Source organism: Geotrypetes seraphini, chromosome 8 (assembly GCF_902459505.1).
Source record: "Geotrypetes seraphini chromosome 8, aGeoSer1.1, whole genome shotgun sequence".
Lineage (NCBI taxonomy): Eukaryota > Metazoa > Chordata > Amphibia > Gymnophiona > Dermophiidae > Geotrypetes > Geotrypetes seraphini.
The window spans coordinates 182477277-182496534 of NC_047091.1; the positions used below are offsets into that span (position 1 = coordinate 182477277).

Genomic DNA, 19258 nt, shown 5'->3' on the forward strand with positions numbered 1-19258 from the left:
TCGTTCCCATCCACACACCCCCCCCCCCGAGGCCAGCGGCGCTGCTCCACTCCCCGAGAACCGGCATCGCTCCCCTCCCCCACTCCATGAACACCCCCTCCCCCCAGCATGAACCGGCATCCTCCGCCTGCCCAAACAGAAGTCTTACCCCATCTGGCACCGGCACGCAGCCCACAGGACGTGCCGGTGAACGAAGATCCTGCCTCTTGCCTGGGCCTTGAGCATCTCGCTCTCTTTGAGATTCTTTCACATCCTGTGGGCTGCGTGCCGGTGCCAGATGGGGTAAGGCTTCTGTTCGGGTGGGCGGGGGTGCCGGTTCGCGTGGAAGGGGGGGGGGGCGTTCGCGAGTGGGAGGGAGCGATGCCAGATCTCGAGGGGGGGGGGTGCTCGCAAATCAAGTCAACGCTCGGTTTGCGAGTCACGACTTGCGAGAATGTTTCGCTCGTCTTGCAAAACACTCGCAAACTGCGTTACTCGCAAACTGAGGCTTGACTGTACTTAAAAGTACCTGAATACTATTCAATGTATTGTAAACCACTTCATGAAATCCCACAAAATAAAATCATCCTCTCCGTGGAATTCCCAGCTGTCTTACCATTAGCACCGTTAAGGTTGACTGCTGACCCTGGAAAATGAAATCTTGCAGGCACGGACACAAATCAGATCAGGCCTCTGCCTTTCTCTGGACCGCCTAGGGAGCTGTCAAACCAGCAGAAAGAGTTCTAGAAGCAGTCTCGGGTCTCAGGCTGTGACACTTTTTTATTGGACAGCAGGAAACAAAGGCGCCGTTAACACGAGCGTTTGAGATCACACCAGCTCATGTGCTTCTCAGAAACTCGTGCATCAACAGTGTCTTTTTATGCCGGCACCAATAAAATCCCACTTTATGACTCACAAACTCAAAGTACGTAGCTAGATAACCTCCGTCACGCCACAATGAAAATAAAGAGCTCAGAATATTCTGAATATAATTACTGTAGAGGCAAATATACCAGGAGTGAAGCACACTTTAGAATTATAGAAATCTTTCCAAGATCCCGGCATTTGTACAGTAGAAGCTATCATGGGACATTGTGTAGGAGTCTGGAACGTTAGGGATTTTTTTTTATTGTAGAGATTTTTTTTTTTTTTAAATTAAGCATAAGCAAGATACAAAAATACAACCAATGCAGGAATATAAGCAATAGAACAAAAGATCACTCGTACATTTAAACAACAACAACACTGGGTGACGAGTCGAAACTGCGCGAGACGATCGCCCGCGGACAATGCCGGGCAGACAATTGCGCGCAGGATGTCAGCGCTCTGGATTAAAACATTATTTTAAAGCGCTCCGAGGGGGTGTGTGAGTAGGGAACCCCCACACACACACTTTACTTAGAACTGTTGGCGCTCCCGTTGGGGGTGGGGGGAAAAATCCTTCCATTACAAAGGAAACTAATTTTTCCCTAAAAAATAGGGAAAAAGCGCTGTTTCCTCTATAATGGGGGGTTCTCCCCCAATACCCCCCACAATGGGAGCCCCAACAGTTCTAAGTAAAGTGGGGGGGGGGTTCCTTACCCAAACACCTCCTCGGAGCGCTTTAAAATACCGTTTTAATCCAGTGCGCTGACGTCCTGCGCGCGATTGTCTGCCCGGCATTGTCTGCGAGCGATTGTTTCGCGCGGTTTAGTCTATGAACCCCAGAACTGATACTTCAATTCTTATACAGAAATATAAAACACGCCCCCCCCCCCCCCCCCCCCCCCCCCCAAGCCTAGAACATTTTTCAAACTGATTCCAACTTTATCCTGGACTCCTTGAACTTAACACAGCAGCCAACTTTTCAGAAATTACCACCCCCCCCCCCCCTGGACACAGTCAATGAGTTTGTTCAATATTAGGGGTGCTCAAACACCCATAGAGCTGGCGCCTATGATTTTTAGATCTGTAAAACATTGCTCCTTCTTCTTTTTATCAAATTTCTACATACAGTGGTGCCTCACACAACGAACTTAATTGGTTCCAGGAGCAAGTTTGTTATGCGAAAAGTTCGTTATGTGAAACGCGTTTTCCCATAACAATACATGTTAAAAAAAATAATTCGTTCTGTAGCATAAAATATGCTAAGATGACATAAAAAAAGATAAATTTATCTTGTTAGAGCTGGTGTTAGACACAACTGGGGACTGCAAAGTCCAGGCAGAGGCTTACGGCTCTCTTTGACCAGGGGGGACAGTTGCACTACCCTAACCCTATTCCTGCTATGTGTGACTGTGGTATTCTGTTAGCATGATATTTCTGTGTAGCATTCTATAATAATTTGGCTTATTCAATTTTCTTGATAGTAGAGGGGATATATGTGAAGGGGAGGGGAGACAGGGGTTTTGTTGATCCTTGCTGTGTATTATAATCACCCCCCACATCCTCCCCAGTACCTTTTTAATCATCCCCCCTCGGTACCTTTTTTAATTCCTCCCATCTTTCCCAGCCAGTGGCGTACAGGCCAGAAGCGCAGAGATCAGGAGCAATTCCTCTGCACGCCTGTGTGGGCCCATGCCGATCTCCGAATGGCTGCAGTTAGTTCTTGTGAGTCCCGCCAGAGCTGACTGCAGCCATTCAGAGATCAGCGCAGGCCCAGGCAGTAGCACAGAAGGCTTGCTCTTGATCTCTGCGCTTCTGGCTGGGAAATTTGCTAGACCACCAGTTACGAGTGAGCGGGTGAGATTAAAGTTGCAGCAGTGGTGGCTTTTTTAAAAAAATATGTGGCGGCGGGGGGAGGTTTAAAAATATGCGGTGGCGGCAGAGGCTTAAAAATATGCAGCAGCGGCGGCAGGGGGGTTTAAAATATGGGAGCCAGGCGGAGAGAGGGCAGTTAAGCGCAGTGCCTGCGCGGAAGGATGCAGCTCGGGCGACTTCGTTGTGTGAAATGAAGTTCGTTGTAGGAAGCAAGACCTGAAGTTCGTTGTGCGCAGCGTTCGCTGTGCGAGGCGTCCGTTATGCGAGGCACCACTGTATTTTAAACTCAACAACAAATTCATTCCACGTTTCATGGTGTTGGCTACCTGACCTCAGGAAGTGTTAATGAGGTTGGTGTTTCTCTGTTAAACTACTGGGACTGGACTTCAATACCTAGCGGAGACCAGTTCCAGCTGCAACCTCCAGAACGAAAGAACAGCTGAAGTCAACAACCAGAGCCCAAAGCTCACCTACTGCGGTTGAGGTCAATCTTACAGGGATCCAGCTCAATGTATCTCTTCTCCTCAAAGATTCGATGTATCACTGGCTTCAGGACGCCATGCAAATAGGGCATACCAACCACCTGGGGGAAGAGAAGTGGATATAAATGAGGGAGATTTTATTTTGAGCGGTTTGTTTTATCTAATCTAATCTTTTATTTCTGTGTCGCACACACCTAAGCAGGATCAAGGCGACTTACAAAGGGAAGAGAGGGGAGTGAAGAGAGTAGGGAAGGGGAAAAGGGGACGCATGGGGGAAGGGAAGATCTGAGACGTTGAAGTATCAAAGAGGCTGGTTTTCAGTTTTTTTTCTGGAATGTGGTGTAGTTGGGTTCTGTTCTGGTCGTTTCAGCGAGGTCATTCCAGTGAGGTAATTGTTAATGGCTGTTTACTGTCTTGAATGTCCTTGGGGAAGGTGATGCAGTTTATTAAAAGATGTTAAATTAAGAAACTGAATGATATGTTCACATGTGGTTTGAAGAAAGGTTTGGACAATTTCCTGGAGGAAAAGTCCATATTGAGAAAGACATAGGGGAAGCCACTGCTTGCCCTGGATTGGTAACATGGAATGTTGCTACTCTTTGAGATTCTAGAATCTTGTTTCTCTTCGGGATTCCGGAATCTTGCTACTCTGTGGGATTCTGTAAGGAATGTTGCTACTCTTTGGGATTCTAGAATCTTGTTTCTCTTTGGGATTCCGGAATCTTGCTATTCTGTGGGATTCTGTAAGGAATGTTGCTACTCTTTGGGATTCTAGAATCTTGTTTCTCTTTGGGATTCCCGAATCTTGCTATTCTGTGGGATTCTGTAAGGAATGTTGCTACTCTTTGGGATTCTAGAATCTTGTTTCTCTTCGGGATTCCGGAATCTTGCTACTCTGTGGGATTCTGTAAGGAATGTTGCTACTCTTTGGGATTCTAGAATCTTGTTTCTCTTTGGGATTCCGGAATCTTGCTATTCTGTGGGATTCTGTAAGGAATGTTGCTACTCTTTGGGATTCTAGAATCTTGTTTCTCTTTGGGATTCCCGAATCTTGCTATTCTGTGGGATTCTGTAAGGAATGTTGCTACTCTTTGGGATTCTAGAATCTTGTTTCTCTTCGGGATTCCGGAATCTTGCTACTCTGTGGGATTCTGTAAGGAATGTTGCTACTCTTTGGGATTCTAGAATCTTGTTTCTCTTTGGGATTCCGGAATCTTGCTATTCTGTGGGATTCTGTAGGGAATGTTGCTACTCTTTGGGTTTTGGCCAGGTACTAGTGACCTGGATTGGCCACCATGAGAATGGGCTACTGGACTTGATGGACCATTGGGCTGACCCAGTAAGGCTATTCTTATGTTCAAGTTCATTTAAAAATTGATATCCTGCCTTTTAGAAAGCCTATGTGGTTTACAGTAAAATTATTATTAATATAAAATAAAAGATCTAGAATCAGAAAATAATAGTAAATATTGAAGAACTAAGGCCAGTACTGGGCAGACTTGCATGCTCTGTGTCTGTATTTGGCGGAGGATGGGCTGGGAAGGGCTTCAATGGCTGGGAGGGTGAAGATGGACTTCAGTAGATGGAACCCAAGCACAGTACCGGGTAGAGCTTTGGATTCTTGCCCAGAAATAGCTAAGAAGAAGAAGAAAAAAGAAAACCCCAACAAATTTTTAGATTGAATCAAGTTGGGCAGACTAGATGGACCATTCGGGTCTTTGGATCTGCCGCCATCTACTATGTTAACAAATGTTGGAGTGTGTTCTAGTATTGTTTTAAAAGGAAGTAATAGAATTTTGAATGTTGAGAAATTGGAAGCCAGGGAGTCGAATGATCGGATTTCCTGGCCCTATATAGGATTTTTACAGCTGTATTTTGAATGATCTGAAGTCCTCGGATTTCTTTTTGAGCGATGCCTTGATAAAGAGAGTGGCAGTAATTGGAGAACTGGAGGAAAGAGGAGGATGCAAGAAACAGGGCGAGAAGGAAAGTGAGGGAGGGAAAAGGCCACTGAAAAGAAGAAGAGACAGTAAGAGGGAGTGCAAAAGAATTTCTTAACCATTGTCTTTTTTCCTTCTGGTTCAATTTCCATTTCATTTCAACAGGAAGTTAAATCCTCCCATTGTGACTAAGATCGTGTCCATCGAGATGTAGGGGCTTTAAACCCCCCCCCCACCCCCCTCCCCATATTGCACAGGTTCTCTCACTCAGCCAAAGGGTTGGTAGGGGGCTGTTCTCAGCTCATGATTCAAACCTCACACTTCATCTGAGCCAAACGAAGGCCGAGACCAGGCATTTTGCAGCACCATGAAGGTAGAGAACGACACAGGGACAAATTTTTCCCGTCCCAAGGGAACTCATTTTACCGTCCCGTCAAGTTCTTTTCCTGTCCCTGCCAGCTCCGTCCTCACCTGCACAAGCCTCAAACACTTTCAAATCCTAAGTAGCAACATTCTAGAGCTCAGATTGTGATGTCATAATGCCTCATTCCACCAATGCCTAAGCTCCGTCCTCATCTGCACAAGCCTCAAAGCCTTTAAAATCCTAAATAGCAACATTCTAGAGCTCAGATTGTGATGTCATAATGCCTCATTCCACCAATGCCTAAGCTCCGTCCTCATCTACACAAGCCTCAAACACTTTAAAATCATAAGTGGTCAAGGCTTATGTGGTTAAGTCAGAGCTTACAGGAATGGGGCAGGGACAGTGACATAACTCACGGGGACGGGAAAATTGAATTCCTGCGTGGACGGGGACAAATTTATCCTCGTGTCATTCTCTACATGAAGGAATGACTCACATTCTCCTGACCTGCCCAGCTCACCTTCATGAACTGTTCCATAGACTTGGAGGCCAGGGAGTTTGACCGGAAAAGCGTATTAGGATCAGCTGGAAAAAGAAAGAAAATTAATAAAATGAGACGTCAACATTTAAGCCTAGATCTGCAATACAGTAGATCTAAAAAAAAAGGAAAAAAATTGAATTTATGATGCATCGAGTACAAGCTACATGGATTCAACTTTGGAAACCTCAACTATCCAATGAAAAAGTCTATAGGATGAAGAACAAACATTTCATATCCTTTACAGAGCTGGTCAACTGCTAATCTGTAAGCAAAGCTGAGTGACATCACAGTTGAGGAAATACAGAGATCCTTATAATATGTGGATTAAAATTTATTCATTGAGTGAAGATATTTTCAGACCCTGCCCTTGCAGACCTATGGGCACCTGCAATCCAAATTTGAAAGGGAAAATTCATTACAATGTTATAATTAAAATTAAAACAATGGGGGTGAAGGGGGAGAATGGAGGTATGTAATAGGTAGTATAGAAATATATTTTGGAGGAATGATAGAAATATGTATGAAAATTAATATTGTGAATACAGGTATAAATGTAATGAATATTTTATTGTATATTTATTTAATTCCTTCAATAAAATGTTATAAATTAAAAGGAAATACCCATAACAGGGCAATAAAAATTATTACAAACTCAAGGAAATTTGATCACGTCGCCATCTTCTTAAAAATGCTCACTGGTTACCAATTTCCCACAGAATTACTTAAAAAATAGCTCTCCTAACCTTTAACATCCAACCGTCAAAATTACCAGCATTCTTGGATTAATTTCTAATCCCACAGGCAATCCTGAGGACACTCAGATCTACAAAGCAACACCTCCTTTCAATTCCATCATTAAAGGTTATACACTTCTCCCTCCGAATCTGCAGTTTCGGTATCCGCAGATTCGGTTATTCGCAATATTTTTGCAAAACGCCTATTTTCATTTTTTGGCTATATTTAAGCCGTCCAAGCCTCCCCGGAACCTTACCTGGTGGTCTAGCGTGAAGCAGGGCAGGAGCGATCTTCCTGTGCTCCTGCCCTGTGCGGAGCCGTCATCAGAATGGAGTCTCGAGACTACAACGTGAACTCCCAGCAGCCATTCTGATGACGGCTCTGCACGGGGCAGGAGTATAGGAAGATCGTTCCTGCCCCACTTCGCCGCTAGACCACCAGATAAGGTTCCAGGGATGCAGGAGGGAGGCAGGGGTGGGTCAGAGCCGGTCGAGAAGTTATTCGCGATTTTTCACACTTCGCGGCCTGGCTTTGCACCTAACGCCCGCGAATACTGAGGGAGAAGTGTAAATACAAGGCGTACTGAAATCTTTTCAGATCCTCCACGGCATCCTTCCTCCATTAATTCCTCTTTCTTGGAACTCCTCAAATCTTAATACCACCAGAGCTACCCAAAAATCGAAATTATCCTTCCCCTCATTAAAAGGCATTTCCCGCCCAGGAAAACTGGGGACTTCCCTCCCCTTCAGATTCACCGAGCTCTGGAACAACCTTACCTCCCCTCTTCGGAACCTGAGTGCCCTCCAACCCTTCCGTAAACATCTGAAAACCTGGCTTTTCTCAAAAATCTAACACTCCCTCCTCATCTGACATCCTAGCCCTCTAACATTCTTCTTTCCTCCGATCTTCATCTAGCCCTTCCTTGGAGTTCCTTTCTCACCACAATTCCTGTAAACCGTGCCAAGCTCCACGACTATGGAAATGGTGCGGTATACAAACCTAAGGTTTAGTTTAGTTTACTGCTCCCCAATTATGGAATTATTTACCAATCCATCTTAGAGAAGAAACTATACTTGAAAAATTTGAAGACTCCCTCAAAAGCTTTCACTATATAGACGCTTTCGATAAATAACAAGATCAAATTGACAGATTAACTCTGCTCATCACAACCATTTTTCTGCCAATTTCAAATACAGTCGTATTTTGGGCAGTTTTTAATCCCTTCCCCACTGTTTTTCCCCATCTATGTTCTCTTTCATGATAAATTGTAGTTCTAACCTTTAACCTCTCTCTCAAGTGTGTTATGGTTAATGCCTGTCGTTTATATGTTACAAGATGCCTATTTTTATATTGTTAATCGCTTAGAAAAAAAATTTTATAAGCGTTTTTATGAAATTTTAAATAAAACTTGGAAAAAAAACCTTGAAACTAGGGATTTTGCTTTTGAAAATTTTGACTAAGCCAGAGCACAGGATTTTTTTTTTTTTACAATGCATGGAACATGAGGTGGCATACCTGAAGTACATGTGGGGACCTGAAACGAAATTCTCTTGCACAGTTTAAGACCCCGTTCCTTGTCCCTGTTCCCCAGGGGGTGGAACTTTCAGGAAATTATTTTTTTTTTTTGTGAGTAGACTCCTGTTTACCGATGAAAAATCTCCTCAAAAATTACAGTTTGCGTTCATGAGAATTTGGCAAACCAAGTTCCAAATTTTAGAACATTGCGGGTTTTCTGATGTAAACATTTTTCACACCTTCAGTTCTCAAAGTATTCCTTATGGGGACAGTTTTCACGCTGTCTGCATTGAGACAAAGTCCATGGTAGATTTTTCCTACCAGTTGTTAGATCAGCTTCAAAAGAATGTACACGCAGTGGAATAGTAAGAGGGGAGGGGATCCGCCCCCAGGTGCCAACTGGGCTAACCGATCCAAAAATAAGTGACTGCTGAGGACCCGTCGCTCATGTCCTTTCCTACTGCCCTGCTTTCTGCCGCCCTGCTCTCTGCCCTGCTTCTCTGCCCCATCTCCTGCTCTCGCCCCGAATCGCTCCTGCTGCCCCAACTCTTTTGCCCTTCCCCGCAGTGCAAGCCCGTGGTTTTAACCCGCGGGTTTAAAGCGGGTTAAAACCATGGGCTTGCGAAGAAAAAAAAAAGAAGTTTCCTGCCAGCACATGCGCATGTGTCAGAATTACTTTAGAGCGATCTGGGCGCTCGATTGGGGGCGTGATTCTGATCGCCCTCATTTGCATGAGGGCGATTCGTTAATCAGCCCCCCGGACATAGAGTGGATCCCTCACGGATCGGATCCGATCCGTGCCCTTAGTGAATCTAGCCCAATGTACTAGATTTAAAACAAGCCAGAGAAAATATTTATTCAATCAATATGTAATTAAACTTGAATTTGTTGCCGGAGAATGTGATGAATGCAGTTAACTTAACAGGGTTTAAAAGAAGTTTGGCTAATTTCCTAAAAGAAAAATCCATAGGCCATAATCAAGATGGCTTGGGGAAATCCACTGCTTATTCCTAGGATAAGCAGCATAGAATCTGTTTTACTACTTGGGATCTAGCTAGGTATTTGGGACCTGGGTTGGCAACTGTTGGAAACAGGATTCTGGGCTTTTGGTCTGTCCATGTATGGCAGCTCTTATGTTCTTATGTGATTCAAGTATAGGACAATCAAGCCATTGGACATCACTGCTGAGGTTGGTTCTTAGGCATTGGTGGAATGAGGCATTATGACATCACAATCTCCGCTCTGGAATGTTGCTACTCTTTGGGTTTCTATCTGGTACTTGGGACCTGGGTTGGTCACTGTTGGAAACAGGATACTGGGCTCGATGGACCTTTGGTCTGTCCCAGTATGGCAACTCTTATGCTCTTATGTGAGCCATTGTGACATCACTGATGAGGTTGGCTCTTAGGCATTGGTGGAATGAGGCATTATGACATCACAATCTCAGCTCTCATTGGGGTTCCGGAATCTTGCTATTCTTTGAGATTCTGTATGGAATGTTGCTACTCCTTGGGTTTCTGTCTGGTACTTGGGACCTGGGGTTACTTTTATTTTGCCTCAGCGTAAACACATTTCTCAATATACTCTCCACACATATACTACTGATCATTTCTATAGCTCTACTAAACATACACAGCACTGTACACGTTATATGCAGGTACTTGCTCTATCCCTAGTTGGCTCACCTAGGACAACAGAGGGTTAAGTGACTTAATAATAATAATAATAATAACTTTATTTTTTCTATACCGCCACAATCTTGCGACTTCTAGGCGGTTCACAATGAAGAAAAGCTGTACAGTCAGCGAATTACAGTGTATAAATAGATAAGAGGTCACTGAGCGGTCAGTGATTACAAGGTGCAAGTTGGTTAGAAGAAAAATATACATTGGATTACAGTATAAGACTGAACTTTTTACATATTACATTGAAAATGCTCGGACCCCAGAGAGTAGCTGGGTACAATTGTAAAGAGGACATTGTAGCATACGGAGAATATAGGGTACCTATAATGAGGAAGAAAGAGTTCGTGGTGAGGTGTGGTAGCTTTGGTTGTGGGGAGAGAAGTCTGGCTAGGACATGAATTTCTTCAATAAAGTGGTCTTTAATTCTTTTCGGAAGACGCTGTAGGTCAACCTAGCGACATCAATGAAGTAGCCTAGCCAAGTTTGCTGTCTACCAGCTTGAAACTTGAATGTTCTGTCCAGGAAGGTTCGGTATCTGCAGCCTGCGATTTTCGGGTATGCAAAGAGGTAGCGGTTTCTGGTTAGATCTGGTGGGGGAGTAGAATTCGAAGTGAGGTAGAAGGTAGTTGCCCAGGGTCACAAGGTGCTGCAGTGGGAATCAAACCCAATTCCACAGGATCACAGTCCGCTGCACTAACCATTAGCTACCCATCGTTTCAAGACATCTAAAGCCTAAAAAGCAAATTCAATAAATTGGTGTCTCTATCTAGCAACCCCAATGCCGCGCGCTTAGTAAGAATTCTATAATGGCATCTTGGCGCCAAGATTTCATTATAGAATACAAGTTTCAAGTTGGCACTGGTGTGTCCATGTCAATGGCAGGCAGAGGTTGGTGGTGACCCGTCAAATGCACGCAGGACTATGGCGTGCCGACAATCCCGCGGTGACATTTGCACGCAGGACAAATGCACGCCACCGCCGTTTCCATTAGCGCTCTGAAGAAGGGTGTGGGACTACACTTAGAAGGGTTTGCGCTGCCGTTCTCCTTCCTGTTTTCGCTCTTCGGCAGTTTTCAGTGTACTGGGGGGATCCCCCCAAGACTCCCCCCCCCGGCAGCATAAACACTTCTAAGTGTACTGGGGGTTCCCCCCCATATCCCCCCCTCAGAGCACTAATGGGGATGGTGTAAAAAGCAGCACGCATTTGTCCTGCACGCAAATGTCACTGCGAGATTGTAGGCACGCCAAAGTCCTGCGCGCTCTAGTTACGGAACCGAGGTTGGTACATCTAGATGCGCCAAGTTACATATGTTTATATGCCCAAGGTCCACCCTCCCCCCATGTGCTTCGGCAGTAGGTCACTTGGACGTTACGTCAAGTGCACATGGGCTCCAATTGTCAATCTCTTGTACACCACCTTGGGTGACTCTCTTCATAAAGACGGTTAATAAATTCAGATAAATAAATACGACGGCGAACCTCTGATACATGTTGAGCAGCGCCTACCTCAAGATGCCACTTTATAGAATGAAGTAGAAATCAATGGCTTTGTGGCAAGTATTCAAAAACAGTCCAAAGCAAACCAGCTATCTTGCCATGTATAACTCCCAATGCAAAGAACTAAACTTTGATATATAGACATAAGAACATAAGAATTTGCTTCCGCTGGGTCAGACCAGAGGTCCATCGCGCTCAGCAGTCCACACCCGCGGCGGCCCATCAGGTCCATGACCTGTCATGTTATCTTGATTTAGCTCTATAGCCCCCTTGTTTTTATCTAGACTCTTTCCATACTCTTATCTACCCTTATCTGTATCCCTCAATCCCCCTATCCTTCAGGAATCCATCCAGACACTGGGGATATCTCAGAACACTTGAAAGATATCAGCGTAGCAGCACTCCTCACTGAGTTCACCCTGTGTATATCAAACCTAATATTTTTATTCTTTTATTCTTTTTATATTTTATAGTTCAACTCGTAACTGGTCATGAAAATTTTCTTTAAACATATTAATTTTATAACTATTTCTTCATCTTTTTTGCTTCTAAAAACTTCATCTTATTATCATTTTCAAAATTTCACTAATGGATAATCTAATATAATAAAATGCTAGGCCGCGCATGCGCACTCCCATCGCGTGCGTCCGTTTTCTGTGAGCTGTAGGGCACCGCAGATAGGAGTGCGCATGCGCGCGAAGCTCTCTCTCTCCCTCCCCCTGAGGTGGATGTCGGCCGCGGCAGCTGCCGGCGACCCAAGGCGGATGTTGGCCGCGGCGGCCCGAGTCGGATGTCGGCCGTGGCGGCTGCTGGCCGCGGTGGCTGTCGGCGGCTGCAGGCTGTGGCAGCCAAACCCGGAAAGCATGAGGAAGGTATGGGGGGGGAGGAAAATACTGCACAGAAAAGTGGGGTGGGAGGGAAATGCTGCAACACACGGAAATGGAGGGGCAGAAAAGGGGTTGATGGACAGGGGAAGAGGTGCTGATGAACAGGGAGGGGGGCAGAAAAATGAAGACAGGCCTACTACTGGACAGGGGGAGCAGGGAGGAGGTGATGATGGACAGGGGGAGGTAAAACAAAGGGAGAAGGGCTTCTGCTGGATAAGGTGAGCAGTGATGGGGTGGTGGAGGACACGGGAGGTAAAAGGAAGGGAGAATGGACAGGGGGAGCAGGCAAGGGATGGTAGTGGACAGCCAAGGAAAAAAAAAAAAAAGACAGACAGAAATACAGAAAGTGGCTAAGGAGAGAGAAAAAAAAAATAAAGACAGACACACACACATATATTCTAGCACCCGTTAATGTAACGGGCTATAAGACTAGTCTTCTATATATCAACTGTGCGGCCGCACCAAGGCGTTTCGCCTTCTTCTTCAGGACGGGACTAGTGCTGCAACTGTTGGATTACACCATTCCATTCTGCGGCCGTTCTAACATTGAATGTTATAACAAAGTTTAGTTCTTTGCATTTGGAGTTATAATATTCAATGTTAGAACGGCCGCAGAATGGAATGGTGTAATCCAACAGTTGCAGCACTAGCCCCCCGTCCTGAAGAAGAAGGCGAAACGCTTTGGTGGGGAACAGTGCGGCCGCACAGTTGATATATAGAAGATAAGTGAATTTTTGAAAATAATAATAAGATGAAGTTTTTAGAAGCAAAAAAGATGAAGAAATAGTTATAAAATTAATATGTTTCAAGAAAATTTTCATGACAAGTTACGAATTGAATTATAAAATATAAAAATAAAAAATATAAAAATATTAGGTTTGATATACACAGGGTGAACTCAGTGAGGAGTGCTGCTACGCTGATATCTTTCAGAGTAGCGTTCAGAGATATCCCCAGGGTCTATATATCAAAGTTTAGTTCTTTGCATTGGGAGGTATACATGGCAAGATACCTGGCTTGCTTTGGACTGTTACTTTATAGAATTGACATCAGGTGTGATGAGGAAGGGCAAGTTTTGACCAGCAACTAAAGTGGGTACAACACTTCCTACCCAGATAAATTGCTTTGAAAATGCTTTTCTTCCTTTCATTGTCCAAGGGGCTCAATGGCCATAAATGCCCTTGAGGACAACAGCAGCTCGATCGGAAATGGAGTCAAGAATAATCTGGGGCAGCAAAATGGAAGAAAACAGAGAGATTTTATTCGATACGTCATCAAGCGTGCGTAAGATGGGACCTTAATTGTGCAGCATTTCCTTAAAGTCTTACTAAAGCTGGCTTCTTCCATCGGGCTCCTGGGCTCTCCGAGATTAGTCATGGTTTGATGAACACCTGCTGACAAAGGTCACAACAAACAGTGACTTCTTTTTCTGGGCAGATTACCTCTTTGACATGCTTTTCACGAAACCTAATCTCTTCTTTCACAACCCCAGCCTCATTTTATTGAGCTCTTCTTTCTCAGAGTTGTTTTTCTTGGCACTGAGAAGCTCATCCACTCATCCAGGCAGAAGTGAACTGCGGATTAAGTAGCTCCGGGCTGTCATCTCTCTTCCAATGGTGTTGTAAGGAAGTGTAGAGAGAAAGGACCATCAGAAAGGCGCGAATACACATAAGAACATAAGAACAGCTTTACTGGGTCAGACCAATGGTCCATCTAGCCCGGTAGCCCATCGTCATGGAGGCCAATCCAGGTGACTAGTACCTGGCAGAAACCCAAATAGTAGCAGCATTCCAGAACTGCAAAGAGTATCACGATTCTGGAATCCCAAAGAGTAACAAGATTCTAGAATCCCAAAGAAAAGCAACATTCCATGCTTCCGACCCAGGGCGAACAGTGGCTTCCACCATGTCTGTCTCAATAACAGACTAGAGACTTTTCCTCCAGGAAATTTGTGCAAACCTTTCTTAACATTGGTCATTCGCGGTATTTTCCAACCGCGAAAGGGAGGCAGGAGAGGACAGCTGGAGCACCGACGAGTGAAGGAAATCACTCACTCTATGCTCCGACAGCCTCTTCCTGTACTAAAATCGGACCTCACCAATCAGGAGCTGTTACCGCCGCAGCAGGCGCTAAGAACCACACTACGGTTTTGTAAAAAAAGGGGAGGGGGTGTTAAGTGACTTCCCAAGGTCACAGGGAGCTGTAGTGGGATTTGAACTCTGGTTCCCCTGGTTCTCAACCTGCTCCTCTACCCAACAGACTTGTTGTTGTTAAGTGCCATCGACGCATGCCCGAGCCCTAGTGACTTGATGAATTGCGGATCTAAAAAGAAATCGGTTTTGTGCTAGTCCAGAAAAGTCCTCCAGTGTCATCCCCACGGTGGTTTGCAGGTCGCGCTCTTCACCTGGTTCCTTTGATCTTCCCAAACGCGATGGCCTTCTCTCTTCTGATGGTGTAACCAAAATAAGACGCTCCACCTCAAAAATGATTTTGGTAGAATGAAATACTCTGGGTTAGTCTATTTTGCCAAAGCCAACAACAAACCTTTAGAGGCAAAAAAAAAAACAACCTCACAACAAATTTATTTTTTATTTTTTTTATTTTTTAATATTTATTTGATTTTTCAATTAAGTACAGAATTGTGCTACCAGGAAATAAAACGATAGTACTGTACATCCAATCATCTATTGGGTTAAACCAGAAATATGCCAAAAACCAATAATTAACTTAACCATAGTCCTCAAATTAAGGAGGAGGAGAAAAACAAGAAAGAAACTCTTCCAGGAAAGAGAACATATTATCATGATAAAAGGAAATTAGAGTGAAACCGTTGGCATCAATAATGGACTTGAATTATTCCAGAAATCACTGGAGTGCGAACGAAACTCCTTTCCCTTCTAAAACGAAACGCAATTGATCTGGGTCATAAAAAATATATTTATTGTTTTGGAATACAACAAAACATTTACAGGGAAATCTTAACTGGAAGGAGGAACCCAATAAAGTAACTTTGTCCCGATAAGTAAGAAATTATTTCCTTCTTGACTGAGTCCATTTAGAAACATCCGGATATATGTATATTCTTTCTCCCCAAAAAGAAACTTGTTTCAAATTACAGTAAAGTTTCAAGATCATTTCTTTATCCTGATGAAATACTAAAGAAATTATTAGTGTAGCTCGTCCGGACAATTCAAAATTTGATGATTCCAAAAGTGCTGATAATTCTTGTTCAGTTGTTATATTAATTTCTTTTATTGTTCTTTTTAAATCTTTTGCAAAGGTGGTATGTTCCCTTCTGAAATTTTTAATATAGAGATGAAAAAGTCCTTGAAAGTCTCTCTGGGAGTTTTAAACTTAGATATAGGAAAATTTAAAATTCTTAAATTTAAACTCCGATTCTGATTTTCCATGTTTTCAATCTTGCGAAGCAGAAAAACTTTATCCATTGCTTGCTGTTTATTAACATTTTTAATCTCTGTTATAGATTTCTGAGCAAATTAATTATATATTTCTTATTCATTTGGAAGCTGCCAGAAGCCAATTTCCAGTCTGTGACTCTCAAATATCATTTCACATTAGCTTAATCAGTTTTGTGTAGTCAGTTCCATTGTCTGAACATCAGGTAATTCCTAATCACCTTGATTAAGGGTAGTAATAATAACACCAAGAGTCAGATAACATTATTATAAACCACAAGAGTGGAAGAAAAAGGGTTTTATGCTTTGTTATTTATTTAAGGAGTGTTAATATCCGCATCATTGTACCAGAGCAATGAAGTTAACGCAGAACTAGAATTTCACAAGGTTAATGTACAGGACAGAAAAACTGAGATGGGGGTGAGATCCCTAATCCTGGGAGGAGGGGGGTCACACAGATGAAACATGAAGGCAACAAAGGTTTAATACAAATTTGCTATAATACCTTCATTGCCTAGGGGATCGTGCAATTCAGAATAAAATCGGAAAAAATAGCTGGTTTTAAGAAGGGCATGGTCAAGTTCCTGGAGGAAAACTCCATAGTCTGTTATTGAGAAAGAAATGGGAGAAGCCACTGCTTGCCCTGGATTGGTAGCATAGAATATTGCTACTCTTTGGGGGTTCTAGAATCTTTTGTTACTCTTTGGGGTTCCGGAATCTTGCTATTCTTTGAGATTCTGCCTGGAATCTTGATACTCTTTGGGGTTCTAGAATCTTTGTTACTCTTTGGGATTCTGGAACGTTGCTACTCTTTGGGGTTCCGGAATCTTGCTATTCTTTGAGATTCTGCCTGGAATCTTGATACTCTTTGGGGTTCTAGAATCTTTTGTTACTCTTTGGGATTCTGGAATGTTGCTACTCTTTGGGGTTCCGGAATCTTGCTATTCTTTGAGATTCTGCCTGGAATCTTGATACTCTTTGGGGTTCTAGAATCTTTTGTTACTCTATGGGATTCTGGAACGTTGCTACTCTTTGGGGTTCTGGAATCTTGCAATTCTTTGAGATTCTGCATGGAATCTTGATACTCTTTGGGGTTTTAGAATCTTTTGTTACTTTTTGGGATTCTGGAATGTTGCTACTCTTTGGGGTTCTGGAATCTTGCTATTCTTTGAGATTCTGCCTGGAATCTTGATACTCTTTGGGGTTCTAGAATCTTTGTTACTCTTTGGGATTCTGGAACGTTGCTACTCTTTGGGGTTCCAGAATCTTGCTATTCTTTGAGATTCTCAAGTCAAGTCTCAAGTCTAACTGCTGGTTTTACTTAACAGTTGGTTTACCTTGTTTTATTTAACTGTAGACTCAAATTTAATGGTTGATAGACAACGTGTTGATAGACAGCTTGCCCTAACTTGTTTAAACATATATTAGCACCAAGAACAAGTCTCAATACCCACTCACACATCCTCTCAAAACTCACACACGAACCCTACTTACAGGCATAGGCCCTCCAAAAAGACAGGTAACACCAACAGAGCAAAGAACTCCAGAACTAACACCCCTATCCACGCAAAAAATAAAAAATAAAAAAATAGCAACACTCACAACCAAATTCTGCCTAGTCCTACTACTGCTCTCCCTTCTCATAGATAAATGGAAAACAGCTGGATACCACACTCATTCTATACCCATCCTCACAACAACACACAGACTGCTTCAACCCATTAGGAAACTGCAAACCCCCAGAACCCTGATACCTTGTCCATCATCCAATCACGAAAACATTCCCGCAATCTGGAGAAAACGACCACCATCAAAAACTAAGGCTAGCTCTCAAAAACCTCAATCACCATCCAGAACACTTATCAATACTCACACTACGCAATCTCCCACTAAACTCACATCAATTGCATGCGCATATTTGAATATACGATCCATAAGCCCAAAGACAGAACTAATCAAAGACTGGCTGATCAAAGATAATTTAGGCTGCCTCTTCCTAGCCGAAACCTGGCTCACTTCCGACTCAGATCCTCGCATTACTGAATTCTGCCCAAACGGATACAAACTAGAGCTAGTTTGCAGAGAAAACAGAAGAGGTGGAGGTCTAGCAATCATTGTAAAAAACTTATCTTCTTTTTCAAGGGTCCCACGACAACAAGAGGGCATCCGTTGAAAATCAGGGGCGGGAAACTACGAGGTGACACCAGGAAATTCTTTTTCACTGAAAGAGTGGTTGATCGCTGGAATAGTCTTCCACTACAGGTGATTGAGGCCAGCAGCGTGCCTGATTTTAAGGCCAAATGGGATCGGCACATGGGATCTCTTCACAGGGCAAAGGTAGGGGAGGGACATTAAGGTGGGCAGACTAGATGGGCCGTGGGCCCTTATCTGCCGTCTATTTCTATGTTTCTATGTTTCTATGTAACCTCAACATTAAAGTCCTAACCAAGCACTCCACCCCTCACCTAGACCTTCTTGCCTGCCAACTCTCTGACAATTCTCTCACAGGAACTCTGAACTGCCTTCTATGCTATGTCACACCAGGAAAATGGAACACCTCTAAACAAGAACTAGAAGAATTTATCTTCCAGAATTCCTTATCTTCTCCACACAACCTGATCCTAGGAGACATTAATCTCCACCTAGAAGACCACACCTCCAAACAAGTAGCAGACATTCTTTCATTCCTCAACACCCTATCTTACCAGATACTCAATCCTGAACCCACGCATGAAAAGGGCCATCAACTTGACATTGCCGCTTACACATCTCCCAACCTCAACACACAAAACATCCACATCACCAACGGTTCATGGCATCCTACCTTATGGTCCGACCACTACAAATACACCTTCACCATCAACTGGGTGCATAATAACATCAAACCTATTCCAAGCACAACCAGCTTCAAGTCCAGACAGAAAATCGAACCCACCACCTTCTGGGACACAGTAGACCCAGCATTAAACTTAAACAACCACAAGGAATTCATAAACACATGGCGTTCCATTAGTGAGACCGCTTTGAACAAACTAGCACCACTAAAAACAAAAAACAAAATATGCAGACCATCAGACAAATGGTTTAACGCCGAACCCCTACACCTAAAGAGACATTGCAGGCAACTAGAAAGGACATGGAAAAAACAGAAACAAGACCACAATAAAACAGAATGGAGATCCCAAATCAAACAATACAAAATCAAACTGAAGGAAAAACGAAAAGACTACTACTCCAAACTCATTGGCACTGAAAAACCAGACACCAAAAAACTTTTCAGCATTGTAAAAAACCTCACGGATACCAAACCATTCCTCGCCACCCAAGGAACCCAGACTCCAACAGCTTCACAACTATCGGACCACTTCAAAAATAAAATCATCACAATCAGAGCCACATTCAACAATTCTCAAAATATCATAGAAGAGATACTAATAAAACCCACAAAAGACGAAGCCATCTCAGCAGATAGGACCTGG

The 19258-nt window shown here is 43.5% G+C and overlaps 1 protein-coding gene across 3 annotated transcripts in view; it reads right to left on the reverse strand.

The window, feature by feature from the left end:
- Positions 1-19258, reverse strand: part of RASAL1 (RAS protein activator like 1) — a 242943-nt gene that overhangs the window by 98679 nt on the left and 125006 nt on the right. For all 3 annotated transcript variants that reach the window (XM_033956050.1, XM_033956049.1, XM_033956051.1), the window contains 2 exons: positions 6025-6089; positions 3189-3301 (listed from right to left, as the gene is read on the reverse strand). In XM_033956050.1, coding sequence (XP_033811941.1) covers positions 3189-3301; positions 6025-6089 — 178 coding nt within the window. The remainder of the gene's footprint in view (positions 1-3188; positions 3302-6024; positions 6090-19258) is intronic.